The following is a 24,989-nucleotide window of genomic DNA, read 5'->3' as shown; positions in this document are numbered from 1 at the left end:
GGCCACAGGGCGGCGCTGAAAAACAGCTTTTTCACGCAGCTCGTTCACCAGCTCGGCTCATTCTGCTCCAAACATTTATCGAAAATCTCTGTACTGTGCAGAGAAATCTTGCTCAACACTACCACAGATTTGCCCAACAGTGGGAAGCTAAAAATCACGCCACTGAAATGACGCAATTTATCAAATGTTAAAAAATAAATAAAAAATGTTGAAGTAAAATAATGCACATTAGATCGAAAACAGACTGAAGCTTTGTTTGTAGGTTTTGCTTGGTTTTTGATGCTGTATCTTCAGCTTTTTATAATAAAAATGTATGTTAAATGAAATGGTAAATAAATGTGTATTAAATAAACATACGGGCTAAAATCCTAAAGTTGTAATCAAAATGATAATTACTTCACATGGCATACAGGTTTTTGGAAGACATTTATACCAACACAATAATATCAACGTCACTATATTTAAATTAGAAATTTATTCTGATTTATTTAGTGTAACTCAACAGCTCTCGCATTCAAATATCAAATTCACAATATGAAGCCTTTTCTATTTCAAATACTCGGTTAAAATCGTGAAATGAAAGCTGAAAACGAATGGCCCGATCACACTTTAGGTCATTTTTTATCAGATAAAAACATCTGGAACGACAGTACATTTAAGAACAGTGACAAAATTAGCAGCTAAACCGTTTAATACTGAGGAAAACAAAAGGTTTAGCTTATCGAACCTTTGAAGGATGCTGTACACGAACACTGAAATCCGTTAAGGAAACGACTGCGTGCGTACAAAAAATAGAATGAGGCTGTGAGAACTCGTAGCAAAAACAGCAGAAGTGAGGAGGAAGAGCCACAGCAGTGGCATCAAAAACAGCAAACCGGTGGACTGACCATCGCCGCGTTCCCTCGGTTTCTGTGTTCTTTCGAATAATTTAGGCTTTTACTGTGGCGGGTTCTACCGTGGGCTTCCTGGACAGAAACCACACCTTCATGGGTTCCTTCTTCCCTTTCATGGTGACGGGACCCCGGTACTCTAAATGGAACTGAGGGTCGGCGTTCTCGGCGGACTGCAGACACCTGCAACACAACATTCGGGAGTGTTTGGGGCCGATGGCGGCGCAGGCAGGTAATAGAGAGCTGAATCTGTTTACCGGAACGTGAACTCCGAGACGTTTATCCGGCCCTTTTCGCCGGTCGTTTCCGTGCGGCTGGTGAGATTGACGGTATTTCCGAAGAGGCAATACCGAGGCATCCTCTGCCCAATCACCCCCGTCACCACCTCTCCGGTGTGGATCCCGATCGTGATCTGGAGGGATGTAATAATCCTCACATAACACACACACACACACACGCGCGATGCTGACGATTGCAATCGGAATTCTCGGCATTAGTGGTTCCTTTCTCGACACCTCAGGATCCAAAACACATGTGACATTTGAAGAAAGATGTATATATTTATTGTGAGAGGTGTAAAAAAAAAATACATAAATTCCAAAACTTCTCTAATCTGTAGGCTCAAAATATTCAAATGATCCATTTAGGAGGTGCAATATTTGGTGGGCGGAACGGCCGTCGAGCTGCCGGGAAGCGCACAAAATTGCATTTAGGCTTTTTTTTTGTAATTATAATTATTTGCAATAAACTGATAAGTCAATCTGCAAAAATGCAAGAGCTGTTGTACACACACACACCCGCGCGCACACACACACACGCGCGCGCACACACACACGCTGGGACTGTGTCTGGGACTAATGAGAATCTAATAATAGAGGCCCGGTGGTGACATATTGGAGTCTGTTCCTGCTACCAAAGCGGACCCGTCCTCAGCCAGTACCGTGTCCAAAAATAAACAGCCTTTTGTTAAGCAGACATCGTTTTCCAAAGTTAAGACTCAACAGTCATTGATACAATAACAAACTCCCGCGGTCGCTTAAACAAAAGTCTGCTGTTTTTTCTCCAACTTTTCGCTGCTTATTACCTCAGCGTGCAAATATGTCCAGATGCTCGGATTAGGCTGAAATCAATCACCAGCAATACGTCAGGGTATCGGCTTTGGAGTTGGGACAGCGGAGCAACTCTGGCATCTAATCCCGCTATTGTTGGACGCTGCAGCAGTGCACATCCATCCAAGCTTATCTGTGCTACAGTAATATGTTGGTGAACCACCCCCGTGGACGCCATGTTGCTCCGACTCTGAGCACAAACAGGTTTTTTTCCCTTTTTTTTTTTAGGAATAATGGTGAAAAACTCAACCCACCTGAACGGGTTCGTCGTCCACTTTCACCTGTCCCGCGATCTCCAGCATCTCCAGGGCCAGGTGGCAGATGGACTTGGCGTGGTGCGTGCACGGCTCGGGCAGGCCGCTCACCGTCATGTACTTATCTCCCACCGTTTCCACCTGTGTGAAGAAAAGCATTTGTCACGTGTGATTTACACCTGCATCGCTGCAGCTCTTTCCTTTCTTCTCAGCGATAAACGGAAGCACCCTGAAATAAACACTTACGTCAGCTTTAAGATATTCGGGGCCCCTTTGAACCGAGGACCACCAAGCATCTCGGCAACTAGAATAAATATTACTCCTTTTGGTGACCCAGTGCCTGAAGCCGATCCCCTGGATGCGCCGAGGTCTGTTTGACTTCTTAAAGTGCATTCTTGTCTGAAAGCCTGGAGTGTAAATCTGCTAGATGAGGCCTATAAACGGGTGCACAACCTCTGTAAAGCTACGCTGTGTTTGGAGGCCCGTGCTACTCCTTATGGACATGAACACCCTCGTGGGTTTCCATCTGCATAATTACATAACAGAGAGATGCTGAATGACCAGCGGATACGGTCACAAGCACGTCCACTCCGTATTTTACAGAGCTAATTTTAGCTGTTAGCTTCACCCCCTCCACTTTTATTCCTCACTTAGGAAATGTACACAGATGTGTGATACACTGTCATTTAAAATTCAGCCGTGCTCCCAACCTTGTATACATAAGGGTTATTCCGCGAGTCCGTCAAGATGTCAAAGCGCGTGTAAACATCGTTGAGCAGGTTGACTATCTTGATGGCGCCCTCGGCCGAGGCGTGCTTGCTGCAGAAGGTGTTGAAGCCCACGATGCCGCTGAACAGGATCGTCACGTTGTCGTAGCGCTTCGCCGGCACGGGCCGCTTGTGACGCAGCTCGTTGGCAACAGATGGTGGCAGAACAGAATAAAGCAATCTAAAGAAGGAGAGAGAGAGAGAGAGAGAGAGAGAGAGGAGAGAGAGAGAGAGAGAGGGAGAGAGAGACATTTGGAGGACGATTCATGCTAACGAGCTCTGGCTTTCAGGACCAAGTCCAGCTTTTGGACCGGAGTCTTATTTGCTCATCCGCCACCTTTTGGTCATTTTTTCCCCCCGCAGGCTGCAATCAAACGGGAGGGTGGTGTTTCTATGGTAACTGGCGAGATCATGGCTGCCTGTTGAAAGCGAGACGCATTCCGTGAGGGATGATATTAATTTGGGCAGAAGAGCGACAGACAGACAGGTCATTTAACTGGTCAAACCATCATTTCAACGGCCGCGAGTGTGCAGAAGCAGTTCCCTTAAATATTTAGAGGAGTCAGGAATTCTCGTCGACGTTCGGAGCCCGAGGCACTTTGGGAACAGCAAATCGTGACGATAATAATAAAGGAAGGGTCATTTCGTATGGGAACAGAAGCGGTCTGAAATGAGAACCCGCTCCTCGCCCATGTGCAGCCTGTCGCATTACAGATTCGTCTGTGCTTTATTTAGAAATTAACCTCAATGTGGCTTGTGTGCAAAACAAGAATAGATGGAATGTTAATATTAATGACCCGAGTTAGCTTAATTCTCACTGCCTTGTTACATCTATCATACCTATATTATATTTTCACAACCAGCGGGAAAAGACGCAGCGCAGCCACAAACTGCTTTTCTTTAATCCAGTCGCTTGAGAACTAACAAGCCTCCTCATACGTCTCCGGAGTGACACTCCGAACCGTCTGCTTGTTCCACCTCCATCACAGGAGGATGAAACGAGCGGCGCGGCGAACGGGTGATGCACGGCCGTGCCGGCTGATTTAAGGCTTGGGAACAAAGTATATCAGTGCTGATGAGGTCACAGCCTGAATTTACTGTATTTTAAAAAAGGGCCACAAATCACAGTTTGGAGAAAAAAAACAAAAGAAATCAACGCTCCCGCCAAATCATTTCTGTTCAAATGTATTTATAGTTTTTGCAGACGTTGGCTGGAGCGACTCTTAGAGGGGCTGATTCTTAAAGGGCTGTCCGACCTGTCTGTTTTCTTCTTCTCGTCTTCCAGCGCTCGCAGGGTGTGCTGCAGACGGTCCGTCAGGATCTCCAGCTCCTGCGTCAGCTTGTACTCCTCGCGGAACTGCTCGCCCAGCAGCACCAGGTCACGCGTGGCGTCGTGCAGCGGGATGTCGCTCAGGTAAAGCCCCCTACGTGTGAGGTCATCCAGGTTCATAACGCTGTGGAAAGAAGGGGGGAGGTGATGTTTGAATAGTCCTGCTAAATAAAGAAAACCTCAAGTTTAACGCAATGACCTCACTGGGGGAGACTCTCAGGTAATCGAGTATTTTTCTCTGAAGCTGTAATTACCGTTTCCTGTCAGGCAGTGACCTTTCGTGGCCTCTAGGACCCTGTTCCCGTAGCTAATATATCACCCGGGTTCTAATGGACGTCACAGCAGCAGCTGGAATGTTCATTAGCGGCTCGCACTCATTTCTAAGCGGATGTGAATTTTCTTTTTGCATCTTTTACATTTGTTCCACCAATTTTTGCATTTTACTTGTGAATTTGAAGCCTGACGATTCCGCCGTGCAGCACAGACGAGGAGGATCGCTGAGGGGGCACTGGGCAAAACTTAAACATGAAGATCAGTTTACATGTCAAAAGAAGTGCAGACTCTCCTCTTTAAAGAGTTTTACAATGTCTTCTTTGGATCGAGAAGAGCTTTTTAAGGCTTATATTTGACTTAAATCTTCATTTTTATGGAGGAATCCATGCGTAACCCAGGGGACACGGGCCTCAGTCCTATATTTAAAAGCCCATCTGAAGGCAGACAAATAAGGCAGAACTTTGTAGAAGGAGAACTGATCTTTTATTAGAAAACACCAGCGCTCGCGGCTCAAAAAGACATCTATACAATCATCTAAGAGGGAAAAACCTATTTCTGTAGCAGGATGAAAAGTTGGTGTTGTTTTAAAGGTTTATTTTTGACAGGAAACGTGTCGGTCGGCCTCCGTGAGTCAAATCAAGAGTTTCGGAGAGCCCGCTCGGCCTGTGCTCCTCTCAAGACAGATGCACGGTGGGTTTACCTGGGCGAGCAAAGAAAAAGGATGTTCTCCGCCTCTGGCAAGTAGATCATCTGTCCTTTGAGTCTGAGGCAGCTGATCTCCACCCCCGTCAGCTCGTCCTCGTTCTCCACTGTCTCCACATTCAGCAGGCCCTCCTGTCAGGATTACAGGATCACTCTAATGAATATTTCATTATGTTCTCCTCCAAATCTATTTCAAAATTTGGGCACCGGTTCAGGCAATTCTTCACGCTTTATATTTGGACGCGTCTTGCATTTGCACTGGTTTTGTCTTCTTTTTTTTCTTTAAAGTGTTACAAACCTCATCCGCCATCACAGAATTTACTTTCGGAAATGACAATTCTGGGATTGAGACTACTTTGACTCTTCCAGTGAGGCACAAGCTCTTATGAGCAAATATGCAACCAAAGCTGCGCCTGACTTTACGTCCGTTTCATCTCAATCTGCGCGTTTCTCTTTGCTCCGTACAGAAATTTCTTTGATTAATTCCTTGCCCATAAACCATTTTATGCTTATTAAGAGATAAAACCTCCCAAATGCTAAAAATATCGCCCACTCATAAATATGAATAATCCAGACTATGAGCACACGCTGTCACGTATAATCAAAACCCTGTTTGGATCTTGCAGACTTGAGCACATTTCAGTGATTTTCGCCTCCCGGGGAGGGTGTGGAGAACAGCCCGTGTACCTTGCTGCGCAGCACAAAGACGGTGTTGATGTGCGAGAGGATGCCGTGAAAGCTGAAGTCGATGTGTGGACGGACCAAAGAAAAAACTGAGGGCAGGATGCAGGATCCAGGCTGGAGCTATGGCAGAAAAGTGGATAGGCTTATTACAGTCACAACACATCCCGTTCTAATATTTCATTTAGAAAATCCATTGTTCCCTCCCTTCTATCAGATGGGCTTGTCACCAGAAAGCTACTTTGCACACACAGAAACACACACCTGAGGCAGGACTCGATAAATGGCGTTCCCGCACTGTGTCAGCATCAGGTCTCTGTCAAACATGAGGTGGAAGGGGAAAGCCTTGCAGAAGGTGTACGGGCTGATCCGAGTCTCCTGCGTGCCGTTCTCCTCGAAGCCATCCAGGTCCTCGTAGAACGCCTCTTCCTCCGAGTCCTTCTCCTCGATCAGAAACTTGATGTGGTCACACTCTTTGCTCTTTGGTTGAATCATCTGCAGCAGTTACAGGTTTTAAAAAGCTAGCCTTGATGCTCCTGCGTGAGCAGAGATGCTTAGGTGTGGGTTTGGTTTTGGATGGACGTACAGATTCTTTAAAGTGAATTTTAGCTTCTGTAAAAAAAAAAAAAAAATGCCACCATGCAACATTTGCATATTTCATTGACGCATTAAAGTGCACCGGCCTGGCACTACAGAGTTAAGACCCTGTTAAATGACATTATTCGGTGGGTTTATGGGCACAAGGGATGCGTGCGTCAAGCTCCTGCCTCTGCGCCTGGTTGCCACAGCAACAGTAGCTAGTATTTCCAGACATTGGGTATCACATTTGGAGCATCTGCCATTTTCTGTTTTTTCATCACACGCGCACATTTGCTGAAACATACTATGGGACCGTGTGCACGGCGTGATTAGGTTTGGGTGAAAAATGAAACAAAGTGAAAACTGGAGCTGGCAGGGTCGTTAAGACGGAAGATGGATGCAGATTACAGGCTGTAATTTGGGAGCCAAATATTAATACACAAAGTGCCAACATCAGTCTGCGACGCTATCCCCAAGTCTAGACAACAATGCTCGGAAGGTTGGTAATTGTTTCCAAATGAGAGGAAAACCCTCCATAATTGATGGTATCTGGAAAAAACATAGCTTTTTAGAAGTATGTCGCATTCAAGCAGGCAGTTGAAGTTAAAAAATTCAACAAAAAGCAGAAATGCCTTAAAACGTTTGCAAACTCCAGCTCCTGTGACCAAAAAAGTGGCGCTATTATTATTATTATTATTATTATTATTATTATTATTATTATTATTATGATGATGATGATGAGGCACTTGTGAATGTGTGGGCTCTCCACCTGAAGCAGAGGGAAGTGCTAACCTTCATCTCTATCTCTGTGCCGTGGATTTGCTGGGCGACGGTTTTAATGATGCCAATCACAATGTCCTGCAGGCCTTCTCTCTCCGAGTAGTAGTGAAGAATTAGGCTGTTCCCCTTCTCTGCGTCCGTGCAGCGGAAGGATGGCGCCCTCATCCCAGGGTAGATGGTGCCCAGGTGGTCGTGCAGAGCGTCAAGATTCTGAAAAGCCCCATTAAGTCACACAAACCCCACATATCTCAGCTCAACAGCATCCTTCACATCACCCCGTCCTTTCTGAAATTATTGATTTTAATATTGGGGGTTTTTTTTACCTGCAAGAATTCCCGAACATTTGATCCTAAAACACGCAAAATGGTGTCGTACCCAGACTCCTGGCAAAATTCAAAAAACATCTTCCCAAAGAGCTGCAGGATGTCCCCAGCGTCGATCTCTGCCAAGGAAATTCAAACATAAAGAAACCTTGCAAACCAACATTATCACTAAGATCACTTTCTTAATTAATATTATTACTGTACTTACTGAGAACTTTACTCGCGGCAGCAACAAGATCGTATGTTTTGGCATCTTCATATATGATTCTAACCAGGAACTGACCTTCAATATCCAGCTGAGCCTCCCTCCTGGAAACAAAGTGAAGCCATCTCTCATGAGCTTCTGCAAATGTTACGGCGCACGTAAACAGTCAGCCGAGGCTGCTCCTGCTTTCCCCGGTTGCTTATCGCACGGGCCGATTAAAAAAAGAAGAAATGTTTGGTTCTCCTCTGAGGTCGAAGGAGAAAAGGTGCGGAGTTCTTATATCCATGCTAACAGTCATCTTCTATTTATACATTTTCCTACTTGCAGTAAATTGCTTGAACATTTTTAATGAGGCTCTGATTGGAAGAGTTTAGCTAGGAAAACAGATCTCATTTGGAGACCTGGCCAGCAGCTGCTATTTGATCAGAACAGCTGAAAAAACATGGCAGAACCCTTGAAAGGGCATTTTTAAATGATTCCTACTCTTCACAGTCTGAACCGTCCGAGGAATAAGAACAAGTTGCATTTCACAGGTGACAAAAGGAGATGGTACAGAGTTATTGTGGCTGAAGAGTGATCACTTGGAGGACATTTACACAAGACAGCTGCTGCTGCGTTCTTCCCCTGCGTTTCTGTTTTAGACCAGGTCAAGTGCAGGTCGCAGAAGATCGCATGAGAAAAATACATAAAAAATGGACATTTCAGCAGTCTTAAATAACAGGCTGGTCCGGGCATTTTAACTGGTCACACACCGAGGTCTTTTCTGTACGACAGCACACTATAAAAATCGTGGTATCCTGGGGGGAAAAAAATATTTCTGGTGAAACTCATATTCTATTTTCATTATTTTGGTGTATACACACCAATGACTTGTGTTTTACTGCAGTTGTTCAATAATCTTACACACAATTGATATCTATAATGTAAAAAATGGCTAAATAAATGTATCATTGACAAACTTAACAACCAATACGTACTGAAATATCCTTCCTCTCTGGCTCTTCAACGGAGCACTTCTAAAACTTGATATACTTGACAGTTCCAACCTTTTTCTTTATGCACAGATGTGCTTTTTTTTTTTTAAATGTCGGACAGCTAAAAGAAATACTTCTATTTAAACAGAGCCTTTTAATTGCAAAAATGTCTCGATTCTTCCATTCTATGTGGTAATTTTTTATAGTTAAATTACAGTCCGAGTTTAAAAAAAACTAAACTAAACTCACAGGGAGAAATTATAATCTACGTCCATTTTACTGACCATACTTGCATGTCTTAATTTATAAAAAACAAACACTTGCAGCCTAAATTTGTCCACCGTACGTTTCTCCAACTGCAGCATTTATTTCCCACTTTATGTCCAAAACTCACTTGATGTCTTCCCAAACTTCCGGGCCGTAATTCCGCAAAACCAGCAGCTCCAAGGCGTGATTCACAAATCCATACTGTCAAATACAGGGCAAAATTAGTCAATGTGACTCTGAGCATTTAATGCACACCTTTGCTTTCTGCTCATGCATCTCAGGGCCCATAAAACAGTGCTATTGCATGTTTTAAACACCGGGTATCGTATATTGTCCATGCATGTCCTGCTCACCTGTTAATATACATCAGTAATCGTACAACCGCTAGCGGAATCCTAACAGGAAATGTTTGAGGAAAATACGCCATGTCGCGTTGCAAAACGGTTCATTTTACAAGGTTTCAAACGCGGCAGACGTGTGGAAATACATACCATGGTGGTGGCCGCCCGTATTTATCCGTATTTTTAAGCAAAAAACGCAGAAGCTGAGGCAACATTCATCGTTCGGTGGAGATGCTGGACCTCTCAACGACCCACCCCCTTTTCCCGTCAGAGCCGGAATTGACAGCGAGCCCGACCAATAGAATATCAGCCTGCGTCTTACGTAATCGATGACTGACCAATAGGAACGCAGATCTCTTCACCAGTGAACCTGAAATCATCACGGGCAGAAAATTGCGTTAATGATGCATACGCTCCTGTTTTGCGCTATTTGCTACCGCTTGTAGCCTATTATTAATTAAAAAACAGAGGTTTTGGGTTCTTTTTGGCATGAAAAATTCTTTAAGGCGTTTTAAATTTGCCATGACCAAGCCATCAGAAATTGTGTTTCAAGATTTTAAAAAAAGAGAATGAAATATGCCACTAATCTGCATGGGATCGCGTCCCATTAGAGCCAATATTTAGGTTCATCTTTACTCTGTAATCCATCAGACAACTATTTAATTAAAAAAGAAGATAGAAAGCAGAAAGGGCTAAGATATGGCCAGCAAATATCCTACCAGAAATCAGAATTTACAAACATGCAACACAGTCAGACGGTTTGTTAATGCCAATATTTATTGCACTTTGATTACATCTGAAGACTACATAAAGCACAATTATTAATGAATGGCAGCAGAACATTCATCACATGTTGTGTTGTCTAGGAAAGTGCAGTATAACCAAAGTAACAAACATAGTATAAATGTGAACAGTGGATACAAAGTAAAATATAGACATATATTACTTATATTAGGAAAAATTTGGAATGCATTACATCTAAAATATGGAAGTCTATGTTAAAAAGTGTTACAAATATAGTAGAACTACAGTAAAAACCTCCGGAAGATCGACCATCAAAATATAAATGTGTGTAAAGGGAAAAGAGTTTATTCTTGCTACAAATCTCCTTTTTTTAACCTTTGCTATCTGTTTCTATGAGCATAAAACAGCTAAATGTCAGATAACTTTTGGATTCGTTTGATATCAATCCAGATCTGATGCTGGTCCAGCAGGCCCGAACTTGAGGTGAGACAGACGTGAGTGAGTGAGTCCGACATGTACAGATAACGCGTGTCCGTACAGGTAATCACTGACGAGTAACCTCACAATGAGTACTGACTGCTGATGTGGGGGATGTTTGTGTTTTACTGACACCACCATGACGTGTGGCTCACATCAAACTTGTCTCTGAGACGGAAAAGAGGAGTTTGACCGACAGCGTCATTAATATCTAAACTACTAAAGTCAAATATACAAGGGGTTTCCGCGGCGCTCGTGGGATTCGTTTATGCTCCGTTATAGTCAGCACCATTTGGGCGACAGCTTGACATCATTTCAGAGTGACTTCTGAAGGTCTGGGAGAGGCCTCCAAAAAGTAACAAACACCAGGGATGTCCTCCGGGAAGTTGGCCGGAAGCTCCTGTCTGCGCCTGGGAATGAAGACAAACTCTGGATGATCCTCCAGCAATCTGGGACAAAGAGCACACAAATAAAACATTAATCCAGAAAGCATGTGGCAAATTATTTGACACCAGAGGAAACGCAGCGCTCCGTTTAACGTCGCGCTTCCTGTTAGGGGAGAGTTTCTTGTCGCTCTGGGAATCATACGCGGCTGCAGCAACGTCGATAGAGGAGTCGTTTGCAAGCTGAACGCACAACATGGCCTCACCTGTGGGTTGTGGGGCTGATGTTGATTTTTCCCGGTTGGCTGCAGGATTCAAACTTGTTTGCTAATGTGACGTTGTTCCCAAAAAGGCAGTAGCGAGGCATCTTCACCCCCACCACACCAGCCAGCACTGAACCAGTATGGAGACCAATACGCATCTGCGGTAAGTGCAACAAAGAATGAGCGATGGTTAGTGCCGCAACACGACCATAAATCCAAATAAAGATCGGCATAACATGGCTGACTTAGATGGAAAATTGATTCAAATAATGTTGCATTTTCGTCCTTATTGACCATCGATCTTGAGAAAGCTCAAACAAGCTACAATAAATTGAGTCCTAAATCTATCTTGCAGGGCTGAAAGGTATGGCTAACAAACATATGATTTATTCTTATTTAAAAGAGCCGTGAGTGCTGGTGCGAGACCTCCTCCTATGGTTAAGATCGTGCACTGGCTGCAGCCAGCGTGTTTAGGAATGGAATGGAAGAGACCCTGGTCTGTTTTTAACTACTCTACTAAACACAGCTTTACAGGGACATTTAGGTGAGCTATTAAATCAGTTCTGGGGAGGCAACTTCATAACTACAACATTACAATGGTGAAACAGTAGTTTTACAACTAACAGTATATTAGAATGGAATATTAATTAGCGTTCGCATGACAGCAGCATGGGTTCTATAACTGTGAATACCATTAAAGACATCAAAGGCACATCTATGTACGGGGGCAAGAATTTTCATCTTCCGGTGCAGAACCAATCTTTTTTTAAAATTTGGATGCTTCCTCTCTAAATGGCAACTCAAAGGGCCTCATATAACAAGTGACATGTGTTGCGTCATCAAGCTGAATGATGAGTATGAGACTGAGCAATACTTGACCCTCACCTGTATTGGTTCTCCAGCTGGAGTCATAACACCGTTCGAAAGCTCCATCATCTTTAAGGCCATGAGTGCTACTTGGACAGCGTGAGTCTCGCTCTCCTTGTGTAAGCCGCCGGCTACGCAATACGCATCACCGATGGTCTCCACCTGGACACAGCGGAGCCATTAATGAGGCAGAAGAGGCCCGTCTTGGCCTTACACCGCGGGCTAAATCAAAAATATGAATGGGTAAAACAACAGTGTCAAGTGTAGCAAGCAGCAGACTTGGCTGCAGTCGCCCAGGACTCGATCCCTCATCGTACCAAAAGTCCAAACGCGTTTGGTTTTTTCTTTCTTTCTTTCTTTAACGCGTGTATCTCTGCACTGGACTGCGATCAACAGCAACGTGGCAGAAACAATTTTGGAAGCTATTTTTAGGCTTAAACAAGTGGAGTGGAAACAGGGTCCTGAAGGAACCTCCGACTTGCTCGCGTTTTACGAGATATCTGTCAAAGCCGCCGCTCTCTGTTAGGCTTTCGTGACACTTTGATTACATTATCCAACCCCCCCCGCAGATTGGCAGCCTCTGGCAGACACCAGTATCTGGATGAGCTACAACAGCGGCTTACTTTCTTAAGCTTTCTTAAAATTTTGACACGCCCTGAATTTAGTACCTGATTAACTCTTTTTTTTAAAGATCTCAGGGATACTCTAAAGCTGTGCTCATCATCTTAGCATAAAAATGATGGCAGATCATCCAGTCTGAGCGTGAGGTACTTGGGAGATCTGCCCAGGATTTTTAAAATTCACCGTCACAGTGATTTGGTGACGATAATGCGGAGCGGTCTGCTCCCCTGAACGGCCCACCCACCTTATACACGTCCAGCTCTCCACAGTGGTGGTCAAACTTGGTGTACAGCTCGTTCAGCATGGTGATCACTTGCATCGGGGTGCAGTGAGAGCAAACCGCCGTGAAACCCACGATGTCAGAGAAGAGCATTGTGACCCTCTCAAACTTCTTGGCCTGGACCGTCTGGCCCTGCCACAGCTGCTGCGCAACGGTGCCGGGAAAGATGGTGAAGAGGAGGTCTACGGTCTTCTTCTTCTCCTCCTCCAGTGCTTGATGGGCATGTTCCAAGGCTGCTTTGGCCTTCCCCAGCCGCTTCTTCAGCCCGTCCTGGGCCTTGGCCTGTTCGCCCACCAGGACGACGTCGCGCAGCGCGTTATGAATGGGGATGTCTGACAGGTACAGGCCACGACCCGTCAGCTCCTCCAGCTTGTCTACACACGGCGAGCCCAAAAACAAAATGGCGTCGGACTCTGGGACATAAATCATCTGACCTTTAAGGTCCATGAGCTGAAAAACAAGATGAGGCCGTTTGGTTGTGATATTTAGTGGGAAACATACATCGTTATCCACATAAACAGCCTGTCCTCATTTTTAAGAGTAATAACTGGGATTAAAGTTCTATCCTGTGCTGCATATTATTTTCACTGTCAGTCCAACTTTCCCACAGTCAAACACAAACAAATAACGCATCAGCATATGTGCTATTTCTACACAAACATCCTCAAAAATGTAAATTGAGCAAGAAAAGTAAATGTGCTGTTTTGGCAGCTGTCCGGAAACCACAAGAGTATTTATGCATCACAGCAGGACAGTGGACAAACTTGTCCAACTCCCCCTGTGAAGTTGAGAACGCAGCTGTGGTTCCCAGAGGACGGACTCTCGCTCCGCTCGCTCTCCGTGACACCATCATGGAATGTTTTGGGAGGTGGGCAGACCAGCCTGTGCATCTGTAGCATTTTTAGGCATTCTTTTCATCATTAGGCACCTACGACTCAAATCACCACCAGGACACTGTGTTCCCTGAAACTTTTGTCGATGTCACAAGTGCAAGAATTAATGTAAACATTTCCATCATAGGTTCTCTCTGATAACATTTCTTTGTGTTTTTTAAGGTGGTGATATCATTAAATGAGCACCTTGAGTGGCTCAGTTTATCTGAACAGGTCAAGGTCTGATAAAGACAAAAGTTTATTTTTCCCCTCTTCCTGTCTTGATTGATTGCATACTTGTGTATTTTCCTACTCGTGAATCACTTGCCAGCCACCCATTAATTCACATACCGTGTTATCTGCGGTGGAGACTCCACGCTTGATCCGAATGGTGAACTGAGTGTTCAGCATGGTTAGAATACCTTGGAAGGTACATCTGATTAGGGGAGAAAGAATGGAGAAGTGTTCTTGGAAGGTGGCTGGTCGTCGCAGTCCATCTTTCCTGGTGAGTCTCTTCCTCAGCCCGTGTCCTACTTGCACCAGAACCAAGTCCTGGTCCAGGATCAGATGGAAAGGGAAGATGGTGGAGAACAGAGAGGTAGGAAGCGTCCCCGCTGAGGTGGCTCGTAGTGGACTGGGGCTCAGACTTTTAGCATCTTTAACTACAACTGTGTACAGAAGACTGGGCTGCGGGCTGGACTGCAGGATGCTATCTTTAGTGGCAGGAGGGTCCATCAGAACATCCACAGTGGTGTGATAGAGCAGACGGGCAGCAGCTTTGATGACTCCGGGGAAAAAGAGCTCAGTGGTCGGGTGGGGATTGAAGAAATAGACAGTAAGCAGACCCAAATCCTTGTCTAAGCACAGCACCGAAGGTTCGTTTACACAATCCTCTCTGTCCTGGTAATGCAGCGTGCTGCTCTGTTTCAACAAGACATTGAAGCTGTTGAGGAAGTCGTGCAGGGCTCCCCCCACCACCCTCAAAATGTGCCTGTCCTCTTCATAGCACATGTTGAAAAGCTCCTCGCCAAGCGCTACTCTCAGAGTATCCATCTGGATAGCTGTCGGATACATGAAGGGGCAGCTCTCAAAATGGACTCATTTTCCAAGCCGAGCGTCAGACGTGATCGTGGCCTACCTTTCCTGGAGGAGAACATGCTCATCATTTTCACAAAATGCTCCGGATCGTCGCTGCAGCGCTGGTATTCTGTACAGCAAACGAATGGACTGGATAGACAACACATATCAACGCCACATGCATTCAGTCTGCTCAGCGGATCAACAGTGAGACACACAATAAAGTAGCTCTTTCCTAGCAATTCATCCAAAATCAATCATTTTTTTTCTGTCTATGCAGGATATTTTCATATATGATTAAAATGCAAAACACAATATATATTTCTTTCCTGCAGATTACTCTAAAAAGCAACTTCACACGCCTTTGTAGCCTCAGATTCGGATGTCTGCTGATCAGGTGATTTTTGACAGACTCGAAGGATATCTGTCTCTGTCTGGGTATCCATAGCACCCACGGTCTACCATGTATCAATAGAAAGATTTGCACGTAGCCTGTTTTCCAGGCCTGATAAAGCTTCAGAACCAGGCTGTGAAACCAATGCATAAAGGTACTGCAGCAGCAGCAGCGAAGCATCGAACTACAAACATGTTTCCTTTTGACATCCTGGCGACTGCTGTGTTCAAAACGGGCACTTTTTTTTTTTTTTTTTTTTTTTACCTCGCAGGCTCCCTGCTGGGATCTGATAGTCTCATCATTCGTCGGAGGGCAGTGTGCAGCCGTTCAAACTGTGTGAGAGTGTTGAGTTAAAGGTCAATGTTTGGCAAGGCGCTCAAATATTTGCCCAGTACAATTACAGACAACACAAATTCGTATAGTTTCGGGGAAACCGCGCCTGTGATGTGTATTTTTACGCACCTCGGGACATGCCAGTTTTCGGATGCTCTCCCCGAGGGTATGCAGGTTAACTTTGGCTCGGCTTGACTTCTGGTGAGGCGCATTCTCACCTGTATTTCGACGCACATCCTTGGAAGTTGGCAAATGCGCGACGTCCTTTGAAAGCTGCTCGGAGTGTTCGAGCTGATTAGTTTTGGCGCTGCTGGTGAACGGACACTCTCCTGATATCTTCAGCTCCATCAGCTTCGTGCAGAACATTTTTGTCGGCCCTAATTTCCCAGCCTTCTATTCCTTATCTGATGTTCCGAGGCTGAGCGGCTGCTGCGCCTGCGGGAAATTCCATCATCTGCTGCGCTCACGCAGGAACGCGCAGCAAAGTCAGCGACGCGGCGACTCCACCGATCAGCATCTAAATCCAGAGCCCGCATACAATATTCATTCGAAACGCGTACGGGCGCAAGACGTTCGGAAACCTATGGTGGCAAAACCAATGAGAGGTTGGAGAAAAAGAGCAGCCGGCCAATCCGTAACCAAGTGGGGCTGGTGTGGCCCAACAGCCTATCAGCGGCCAGAAATTATTTCCAGGCGACTCCTCGCATGCAATGCACTTTTTATTTAGGTCTGCCTCCGGACAGGGTTGCAGGCTCCATCAGATGGGGGGTTATCGTCAGACACCGAGAGGATCTCTGTGTTAATAAGTCCCTTTGAACATTCGTTACCCAACTGTGAAGTGGCTCATCTACCCCTCTCTTTTTCTCTATCGCACACACACACACACACACACATACACACGCAGACACACTTATGAAATATGGATGGAATAAAGCAAATGTCCTGGATAAAAATATGAACTAATGAGCAAACCAAACAAGGCGGCCCACTCTCACACACTGACCTGCAAGAGAGTGTCGAATTGTATGTATATAGATAATATATAGATATCCTGTACCCTGTAACACAGATTTTGTTATATATATTGTAAATGTTATTTTATTAATTCTTTATTTCTCTGTGAAGTCGTTTGATATAAGATCTCTTTTTCGGGGGAGAGCCAGCCAAGACAGCGCACCATAAAGGTCTGAGATGGTTTTCCGGGCACATTAACGTATTTTCATCACTAGGGGGCGATAGAGTCCTTCGGTTGCTTAACTTCCGGTGGCCTTGGTGGCTTCACTCAGGTGTATCCTGGGAAACCAAATATTTCATCTCTGGAGTGACCGTAATCTCTCACTCACACACACACACACACACACACACACACACACACACACACCTAATTGTCCGTTAAGATTATAACCTGGTGTTCATCATCAAAGCCACTGTGCCTCATGGCCCCTGAGCGTCATACTCTTCTTCATGGCCGCGACTCTGTGTGTTTTATCAGCATTATCACCGCACATGCTCCTAAATGTCACACATTGAATATTCCTATTTCAGTTTTCTCACCGCACACACTTCTCATTAGAATATGTTGGACCTCCGGGAACGTTTTACCAGCTCTGCGCCATTTTCTGTAAAAGCACATCGATGCATTCCTCCATCATTAAAGAGCATCAATGACCTTGTCTAGTGTTAATCAACAAATTATGATGACACATTAATATACTTTATATACTTTTTTTTTTTGTGGCTCATTTCATTGTCTGCAGCTTTAGATGCTGAGGAGGATAGAGGCGGGGCACGGTGGATGTTGGGGGCGTGGTCCTGTGAAATCTTTACACTGATTGGATCTCTGGGGAGAGAGGGCGGCCTATGCAAATTAGTTCCGTCATTGCGTCACGACGGGAGAAGAATCTGAACAAGCTGGAGGGTCGAACTCCGAAAGCCAGAAATAAAACTTGTTTTTGATGCTATGGGACCTTTAATGGCACAATAAATACTTTATAATGTAAGCTCAGAAAATTAAGTTGTCCAATTTTGAATAAAAAAAAGAATAACCCAAAGAATAAACTTTTTTTTTTCAAGCCAAAGTTCTCACTGTTACCTCGATGTAGAACTTGAGTTCCTGTATAGTCCAGGATCTCCATATTTTGTGTTCCTTATTGCACTGCACATTTTCAGTGGGAGACAGGTCTGGACTGCAGGCAGGCCGGTCCAGTAGCTGCACTCGTTCACTATGAAACCAGAACACGTGCAAAATATGTCTTGGCATTGACTTGCTGAAAGAGGCAGGCCCGTCCCTGAAAAAGACATTAATTTGTCTGGCAGCTGCAAAACCCGCTCCCATTAATGGTGCCTTCACAGATGTTCCCCATGCCACTAATAGAGCCCGATACCATCACAGCTGCCGGTTTTTGAACTTTGTGCTGATAACAATCGGATGGTCCCTTTCCCCCTTTTGCTCCTGATTTAATAAAACAAGAGGAAAGCTCGCGCCATCCTCGCTTGTGAATGACTGAGGCCATTAGGGAGTTATGACACTCACCTGTTTCCAATTAGCTTGTTTACCTGTAGAATTTTCCAAACGGTCTCTTTTTTTTTGAGCATTCCTCAACTTTTGTTGCCCCGTCTCGACTTTTCTTAGAATGTGTTTTGGGAATCAAATTCAAAATAAGCGAATATTTGCAAAAACAGTAGGGTTTATTAGTTTGAATGTTAAATATCTTGTATTTATTGCATATTCAATTTAGTCAGAAGGTGGCAGAGGATCAATGCCTCTGTGTTTAGGACATTAAATTAAGATCAACATATATATACATCATGTTATTACATTACCATCTACTTTCCTGTGTCAGAGATGAATTTTAATTGAATATTGTTGCTCACAAGACAAGACTCTCACGGCAGCAGAAGTTTTGACACTGTTGGCTGAGCAGGGCAAGCCTGGAACGGAGAAAAGACTTAAGCACTTTAACTATTCAACAACATGTTATTTATCTATAAGAGCATGATATGAAACAGTTAGATTTCTAAAGAGATTCCACTAAAAAGCTATTCAGCTATATTCCCAGCAGAGGGCGCTGTTTGTCACAAAGCTTTAAGCCAATATAATGCCAACTAAAGTTTAAAAATGATATATACCGTGTATATATATATAGGTAACTAACATAAAGTAAACCTAGACTTTTGATCTGGAGCATGAGGGTGAAGAATTAAAGAAGCAACTGTCTTAACGGAACTGAAAAGAAATATATCAGGAGTCCACAACTGCAGGAAAAGAGGTGCAATAATTAGATTCAGGCCTTGGAGAGATCCAGGTCAGCTGAAGCTGCTGCTTCCGTTTAGTGGAGTGAAGAGGCTGTAAATCTATTCCCATTAATAACTGGCTTTTCTGCATCATAGCTGTCTTCTCATCTAGGACCAACTATAGAAATTAAATGTTAGGCCTACGCAAAATGCACAGGAATGTAAAGACAAAAAAACTGTCATAAAAATAGTTTTATGACTGTTGACTGTTTCAGATCAGTTCAGTGCTTTGCGTGTTTGGTCTTTGGACTGTCTGTAGCGGGCGTCGGGATCTGTTTCACAATCGCCGAGGGCAGAAAACAGCGTTCATCTGATCTTTGATCAGGTCATTTAACCTGAGGAAGGCTGAGGATGCATGTACACAAGGAAGCAGATCAGAGGCCCACGCTGAGCCTGCCCATGCTTCAAATTGGCATTTTTCTATTATTAATTCACGTGCACGTGAATTATTTAAATGGTGATCAATAACCTGCAACAACAAGAACTGCAACAGATGCATCCTCGCATGTGATTTGACGTGGCTCAGTGGTCAATAGTGGAGCTCTTATGCCCAGATCGGGTTCTTCATTCACTTCTTTGTCACTTCAGCATCCGCCTCTCCTGTGCTTGGCCTTGTTTTTGTCTTTACTATTGAAACACGTTGAGGAAAACATAAAGAGAAACCTTGATGTGCACTCAAAGAATCTTCCTCAGGTGCCAAATCACTTCTCGTAGGCAAAACTTATAAGAAACAGTTACAATGGCGCTTGTCTCAGCAATAGCAGAAATGTTAGCGAGTTCAGTTCTAAGCTGTGGTTCCGTCTTGTGTGGGGTGTCAGGAGGGCTGAGCCTGAAGGACACATAACAAAGTATTCCTTCTCTTCTTTTAAGCCTTTTTTTGCCTTTAATAATTTTTTCCCATCTCTCTCTTAGCCCGTCACTGGTGAGATCACCATCAGCATCTCAGTCATCAGTCATTTAATCTTCTTTTGTTTAATAAAAAAATTTAATTAATGTTTTCAACTAAAAAGACCCTGACAGCCGTTCTGCTTAGTTGTGCTCCGTGTCTGTGCTGATTAAGGTGGTTGGCACGAAAACCGAAACTTATTAAAAACCAAAAAATATTAGGTATCACTCTGGGCTTCTTGACATGGCGTCAACCATTTGGGTTGAGGGTTATGTTCTGCTCAACGCTGCAGATGGTTTCAGGGACGCTAACGTCAAGCATAATTAAGGTTAATATCTCTGCAGCAGATGCGCATCATAAAACAAAAATGAGCTCTGCCAATTCTCCACAGACCGTAATTCCTTTTGCACAAATATTAGATAAATGTTATTAATGCACAAGTCTAGCTAATATTCAAAATTCAATAAATCTGATTTAGCAATTCATAATGACACTGATGACAAAGCAGAATCCAGTTTGTGGACTGGTGCCCCACTGGTGCCCCACTGGTGCCCCACTGGTGACCCACTGGTGCCCCACTGGTGCCCCACTGGTGACCCACTGGTGCCCCACTGGTGCCCCACTGGTGCCCCACTTTCACTTTATCAATATTATTTGTTTTTGATCAAATGTATACACGCTTTTTAACCTACAGGTCCCTGGAGCATCTAAATGTGTGACCCCACAACATCATCGTTCAATGATGTTGCTGCTTTACTCACTTTAACCAGGTGGGGGCGGACTTTTACACATTTTGTGAGAACGTTGTTTTATTTGAACAATATTGCTCATAAATAAACCATTACGTTAATGGTAAATATGCTACTTGGAACAGCAAGTTGCACTTAAATAATGGACTAGCATACAAACGTTTCACTTTACCACAGGAGGCACTAGAGAGAGCTTAATACGTTCCATAACAATGAAAGAAATAACAGTTTAACACAGTACAAATGAGTGTTTTAAGATCCTTAATTAATTTTTTTTGCCACAAAGCAAAGTGTAATCAGATATCATATCCTGTACAGGACATACAATAGATCTATTCAACTGTATGTTGTATGATGGCATTGAAAAAGAGATTTTCTACATCAGCCAGTAATTGTAGACCTTGGGAAAGCTTCTAGTTATCAGGTATTATCCAAGGTTCCCCCAGAAATGACTTACAAATGAAGATGCTGCAGGATCCTTTCTGTCACCCTCAATAGGCTCATCCTTTGCTACTGTTTTGAGTTTTTCCTCGTCCCTGGATTTTCCAGCACTTTTGTTGGCCTTTTTGTACATTTACGTCTACACATGGTTGTTTTCCAGTCTCCTGGAAGGAGGGTCCTGCCTCCAGATGGACATTTCCTTCACAGTTGTACTCTTTTCTAAGGTCAGAATCAATCAAATGTGCAGGAAATTTAGAGTTGGCCGGCCGGCCACAAACAGCTCAGCCCCAGTCCTCCATCAAAGGAAGGCGCTGGAACACCATGACGACTCCCAACAATAATTATCGCTGCTTATTGTCAGCAGCATTTATTGAACACATGTACTTTTAATTTGCGTTTGCAATAATAAAGCTGCTGCCTACACTGGCACCACGCAGGACTAGCCTCCAATATCACAGGAATTTTGTAAACTGCCGTCACGATTAGGAAATATTCACAACCGTGTTGGCTACAGAATGTTTTTTCACAGTTATCTTCGCAGCACATGAACTGTCAGTCAGTGTTATCACACAAGTCTGGGGAAAGCATGTGCAGTGCTCATTGAAAGGTCCCCTGGGACCGGAGGAGCGCGTCCTCCTGCGCTAACGTGCTGGTCACAGGCAGCAGGTCACATGGTGTGACAGAGTATGGATGTCACACACCACAGGCTGATCAAAGGCGTCTCATAAATGCACACACACTCACATCCCCAGCGTGGTTTCACACCCTCTGTTGGGGATGAAGATGGGGGCCCGGGATTGGAAATAACAGCAGTGATCGTTGACACACTGAACTAATTCAAGAGTGGCGACATTAGCACATTATCACGAAAACACAGAGCGACCCCAAGATTGTTGCTACAGCAACAGGACAAACAAACGGGCAGAGGCTGGATGGGCATGCAGTCCGTGTCATTTACCTCATCATGCTCGTTGTTAGTATATTTGATGAGTGTTATTAGCCTGTATTATACAGTATTATAACAGTATAACCTAAATGACATGTATATACATAATAATTTAGATTTTAAAACAATTGTAACATGCAAATTGGTGATTTTTGACTTAACTGAAGCATTTCTAAACATAATTTATTGCTCATTAATTAGAATGTTTAACCTTGTCCTTATTCGAAATCGATGGTAAGCAACCAAAAGATCACTCTGATGGATCGGTGAGCATGACAAAGCTCTTTCTTGGCCCGTTTGTGGCGCAGCAGGACGGAGGAGAGGCGAAAGAAGCATCCCGCTGACAGACTTGAAGCATGATTGTAATGGTGCAAACGTTTGCAAGCGCCCATTCTTGAGCTTTTCCTCCGTCTTATTCCCACAGTGTCCTCACAGCGACGGCGTTTGGGTTCTTTGGGGCGACGGGTCCGTTTCAGGAAGGTGGAGGTGTTCCTGAATGTAACACTGTAACAGCGGAACAGGTGTTAATGGAGCCATGAGCCATTTGCTCATCATCATTGGTTCACTATTCTGTGGTCGGATTGATAAATGTTTAATGATGTATCGTGGTGCTCCACAATTTTATTACACCAATTAAAATTCAGAGCCTGTAGTTTAATTAGAGCTGAAAAGAGCCATAAAGCTTAATAAAAGAATACGGCTGCAGGATCAAGGAGCGAATCCCTGCAGGAAACTACACTACAGGACAAAATACGAGTAAAACCACACACAAGAACGTATACACGAGGGCAACCAGAGCACCAGCACTGACATCACACAGCCACACAGTGACCAGAACGCTTAAGGGAGGAGGGGTGACGAGGCCCCGGGGAGGAAAAACAGGCCACCGCAATCAGAAGAGTCAGAGGAGGGATGGAGGGAACACCACAGCACGCCAGAGAGGGACGGAAACGTGGAGAACCACAGCTAAATTAGCAAAAACACACAAAATCTATCAGCTGGTGGGCTGATGCCCCCTGGTGTCATTGTGTTTCCACATGAATAAATCTAGATTGGTGACTCCCAGCTCTAAGTATAAAAATTAAAACAATATCTACAGGGAAAATGTGCAAAATAAAAATGATATAAAATAAAGGACCCAAATGTACAAAGAAATATAAAGAATGAGATCCTGCCAGCAAGTACGATAAGGACCCCTGAAAATGGGCGATAAAAAGCAGTCCAGCGCACGGCTCAGACTTTTATTGCACATTATGTAACTGGGTGTGCATGGGGGAGATGGATGGAACAGCTCTGGGGAAGGAGCTGTTTCTCAGTCTGGTGCTCCTGGTTTTTAATGTTTCCAGAGGGGAAAACGGGCCTTCTTCTTGAGCTCGTTGAGGTTCATCAGGAGCACAGGGGAGAGTCCTCCTGGACCTCCTGCAGACCCTCTTGGTCTCGCTGGCGTCCAGAACATGATTGTGAAGTGTTGGATTTGCTCTCTGTGTCTCATCATTGTCCAGCATGAGACCCACTACGGTGGTGTCTTCTGAAAACATTCGTCATCAAAGTGTGGTAAAGTGTGTAGGTGTGTTGGAGATCGAGACATGTGGTGAAATTCTGGGTTTCCAAGCAACTGCACATGCAAAAAGCCCAAAAAATCAAGTCAAACCACGTGAACGTGCGCAGCCGACAGAGGCATCAATATCAAAGCCTTGTGGCACGCTGGTCTTGTAGCCGTGTGTCCAACACCGACACGTGTCGCCCAGTTCAGCTGGCATTTCTCTGGCATCATCTTCTCAGGTGTTCTGCTTCCACCCCCAAAATAAACCCATCTGGCTCCGTGTGGGGCATGGACCCAGCGTCCTGTCCAACGGAAGAAATGGAAATCCATACTGAGCACTCCTCTCTGAGCGCGCCTACACACACACACAAAGAGAGAGAGAGAGAGAGAGAGAGAGAGAGAGAGAGAGAGAGAGAGAGAGAGAGAGAGAGAGAGAGAGAGAGAGAGAGAGAGAGAGATAGCTGATGACTGCGATAATCCAGCCAACAAAAGTCATGGAACCAGAAAATTGGATTAGCCTTTCAATATTTATGCATTCACTGCTGAATATTATATATTTAATGATTCATCCAGTGATTATAGTGGGCCCTGGTGTGGCCTGGTACTCAAGAGAACCTTCAATCACAGCATCCTCCAGCTCCCTTCCCCTCTGCTCTGGAGAACTTTATGGGATGGGATACTCGCTGGACCTAAATCGGGAATCTTTTCATTTGTCGTTTGTAGGTTTGAGACCAGATTTGAGGTCTTTTCTCATAACAAGGACTAGTTGCAGTCGTTAATGAGGCACTATTTCCATCAAGATCAATTCTAAACTGAAAATGAAGACAGAGGATGACGTTAAAACGCGCCGTGTTGGATGTTGGACTTGTTTGGTGACACAGTTTAGACGATATGAGGGTTGAGCGTTCGCCTCGGTGAGATCTCGAGTGCATCTCCTGCTCATCTTCGCGTGTACGCTGAAGTCATCCGAGTCCTCTGGGGAACTGGGTTGGACGCTCATAACTGATTATCTGAGCTTTATCTGTCCACACAGAACACGGGCTCCTCATCTCGCGTCCATGCATACATGCACAGATGGATGCGTGCGTGTGCATGTGCGTGTGCGTGTGCGTGAGCGTGAGCGTGAGCGATCTCCTGATAACGTGACCACACTCTGGTCCAAACACTCTATTTCACTGCTTTCATCTCCAAGAAGGCGTCTCTTAGTTATAAATATCCTGTGATTGGTTTTGAAGTGGAACACAATGTGGAATAACTCCAGAATGACTGATTTGTTGTGGATTTCTTTTTCCTTTTCCAGTCATAAAATATTTTTAATTCAATCAGCCACATGTCTGCAGTCAG

The 24,989-nt window shown here is 44.4% G+C and overlaps 2 protein-coding genes across 3 annotated transcripts; both read right to left on the bottom strand.

Moving 5' to 3' along the window:
* Positions 1-457: 457 nt before the first annotated feature.
* Positions 458-10,072, bottom strand: gucy1b1 (guanylate cyclase 1 soluble subunit beta 1). Its single transcript, NM_001032556.1, is given in 13 exon segments — positions 458-1,073; positions 1,148-1,302; positions 2,254-2,394; positions 2,964-3,201; positions 4,277-4,474; positions 5,324-5,457; positions 6,013-6,129; positions 6,271-6,501; positions 7,378-7,575; positions 7,689-7,807; positions 7,897-7,997; positions 9,262-9,335; positions 9,626-10,072. Coding segments are annotated over 13 exon segments (1,854 nt in total). The 5' UTR covers positions 9,629-10,072; the 3' UTR covers positions 458-928.
* A 161-nt stretch (positions 10,073-10,233) lies between these two features.
* Positions 10,234-16,377, bottom strand: gucy1a1 (guanylate cyclase 1 soluble subunit alpha 1). 2 transcript variants are annotated; one of them, NM_001032683.1, is given in 8 exon segments: positions 10,234-11,145; positions 11,346-11,500; positions 12,228-12,371; positions 13,075-13,560; positions 14,334-15,043; positions 15,121-15,209; positions 15,718-15,785; positions 15,916-16,377. In NM_001032683.1, coding segments are annotated over 8 exon segments (2,028 nt in total). In that variant the 5' UTR covers positions 16,153-16,377; the 3' UTR covers positions 10,234-11,006.
* Between the last annotated feature and the right edge of the window lie 8,612 nt (positions 16,378-24,989).

Source organism: Takifugu rubripes, chromosome 17, assembly GCF_901000725.2.
Source record: "Takifugu rubripes chromosome 17, fTakRub1.2, whole genome shotgun sequence".
NCBI lineage: Eukaryota > Metazoa > Chordata > Actinopteri > Tetraodontiformes > Tetraodontidae > Takifugu > Takifugu rubripes.
The sequence above is the reverse complement of the archived record's forward strand: the minus strand, read 5'-3'. Positions and strand labels throughout refer to the sequence as shown.

Bases quoted from the DNA above. Each gene is read 5' to 3' on its own strand.
- gucy1a1 (XM_011612313.2), bottom strand. From the start codon at position 15,148: ATGATGAGCATGTTCTCCTCCAGGAAAG. The intron at 13,561-14,333 runs GTATGTGAATTA...CTTGTTTTTCAG, and splicing joins TCTCCACCGCAGATAACACG to CTCATGGACCTTAAAGGTCA. The intron at 11,501-12,227 runs GTGAGGGTCAAG...CACTTACCGCAG, and splicing joins CAGCTGGAGAACCAATACAG to ATGCGTATTGGTCTCCATAC.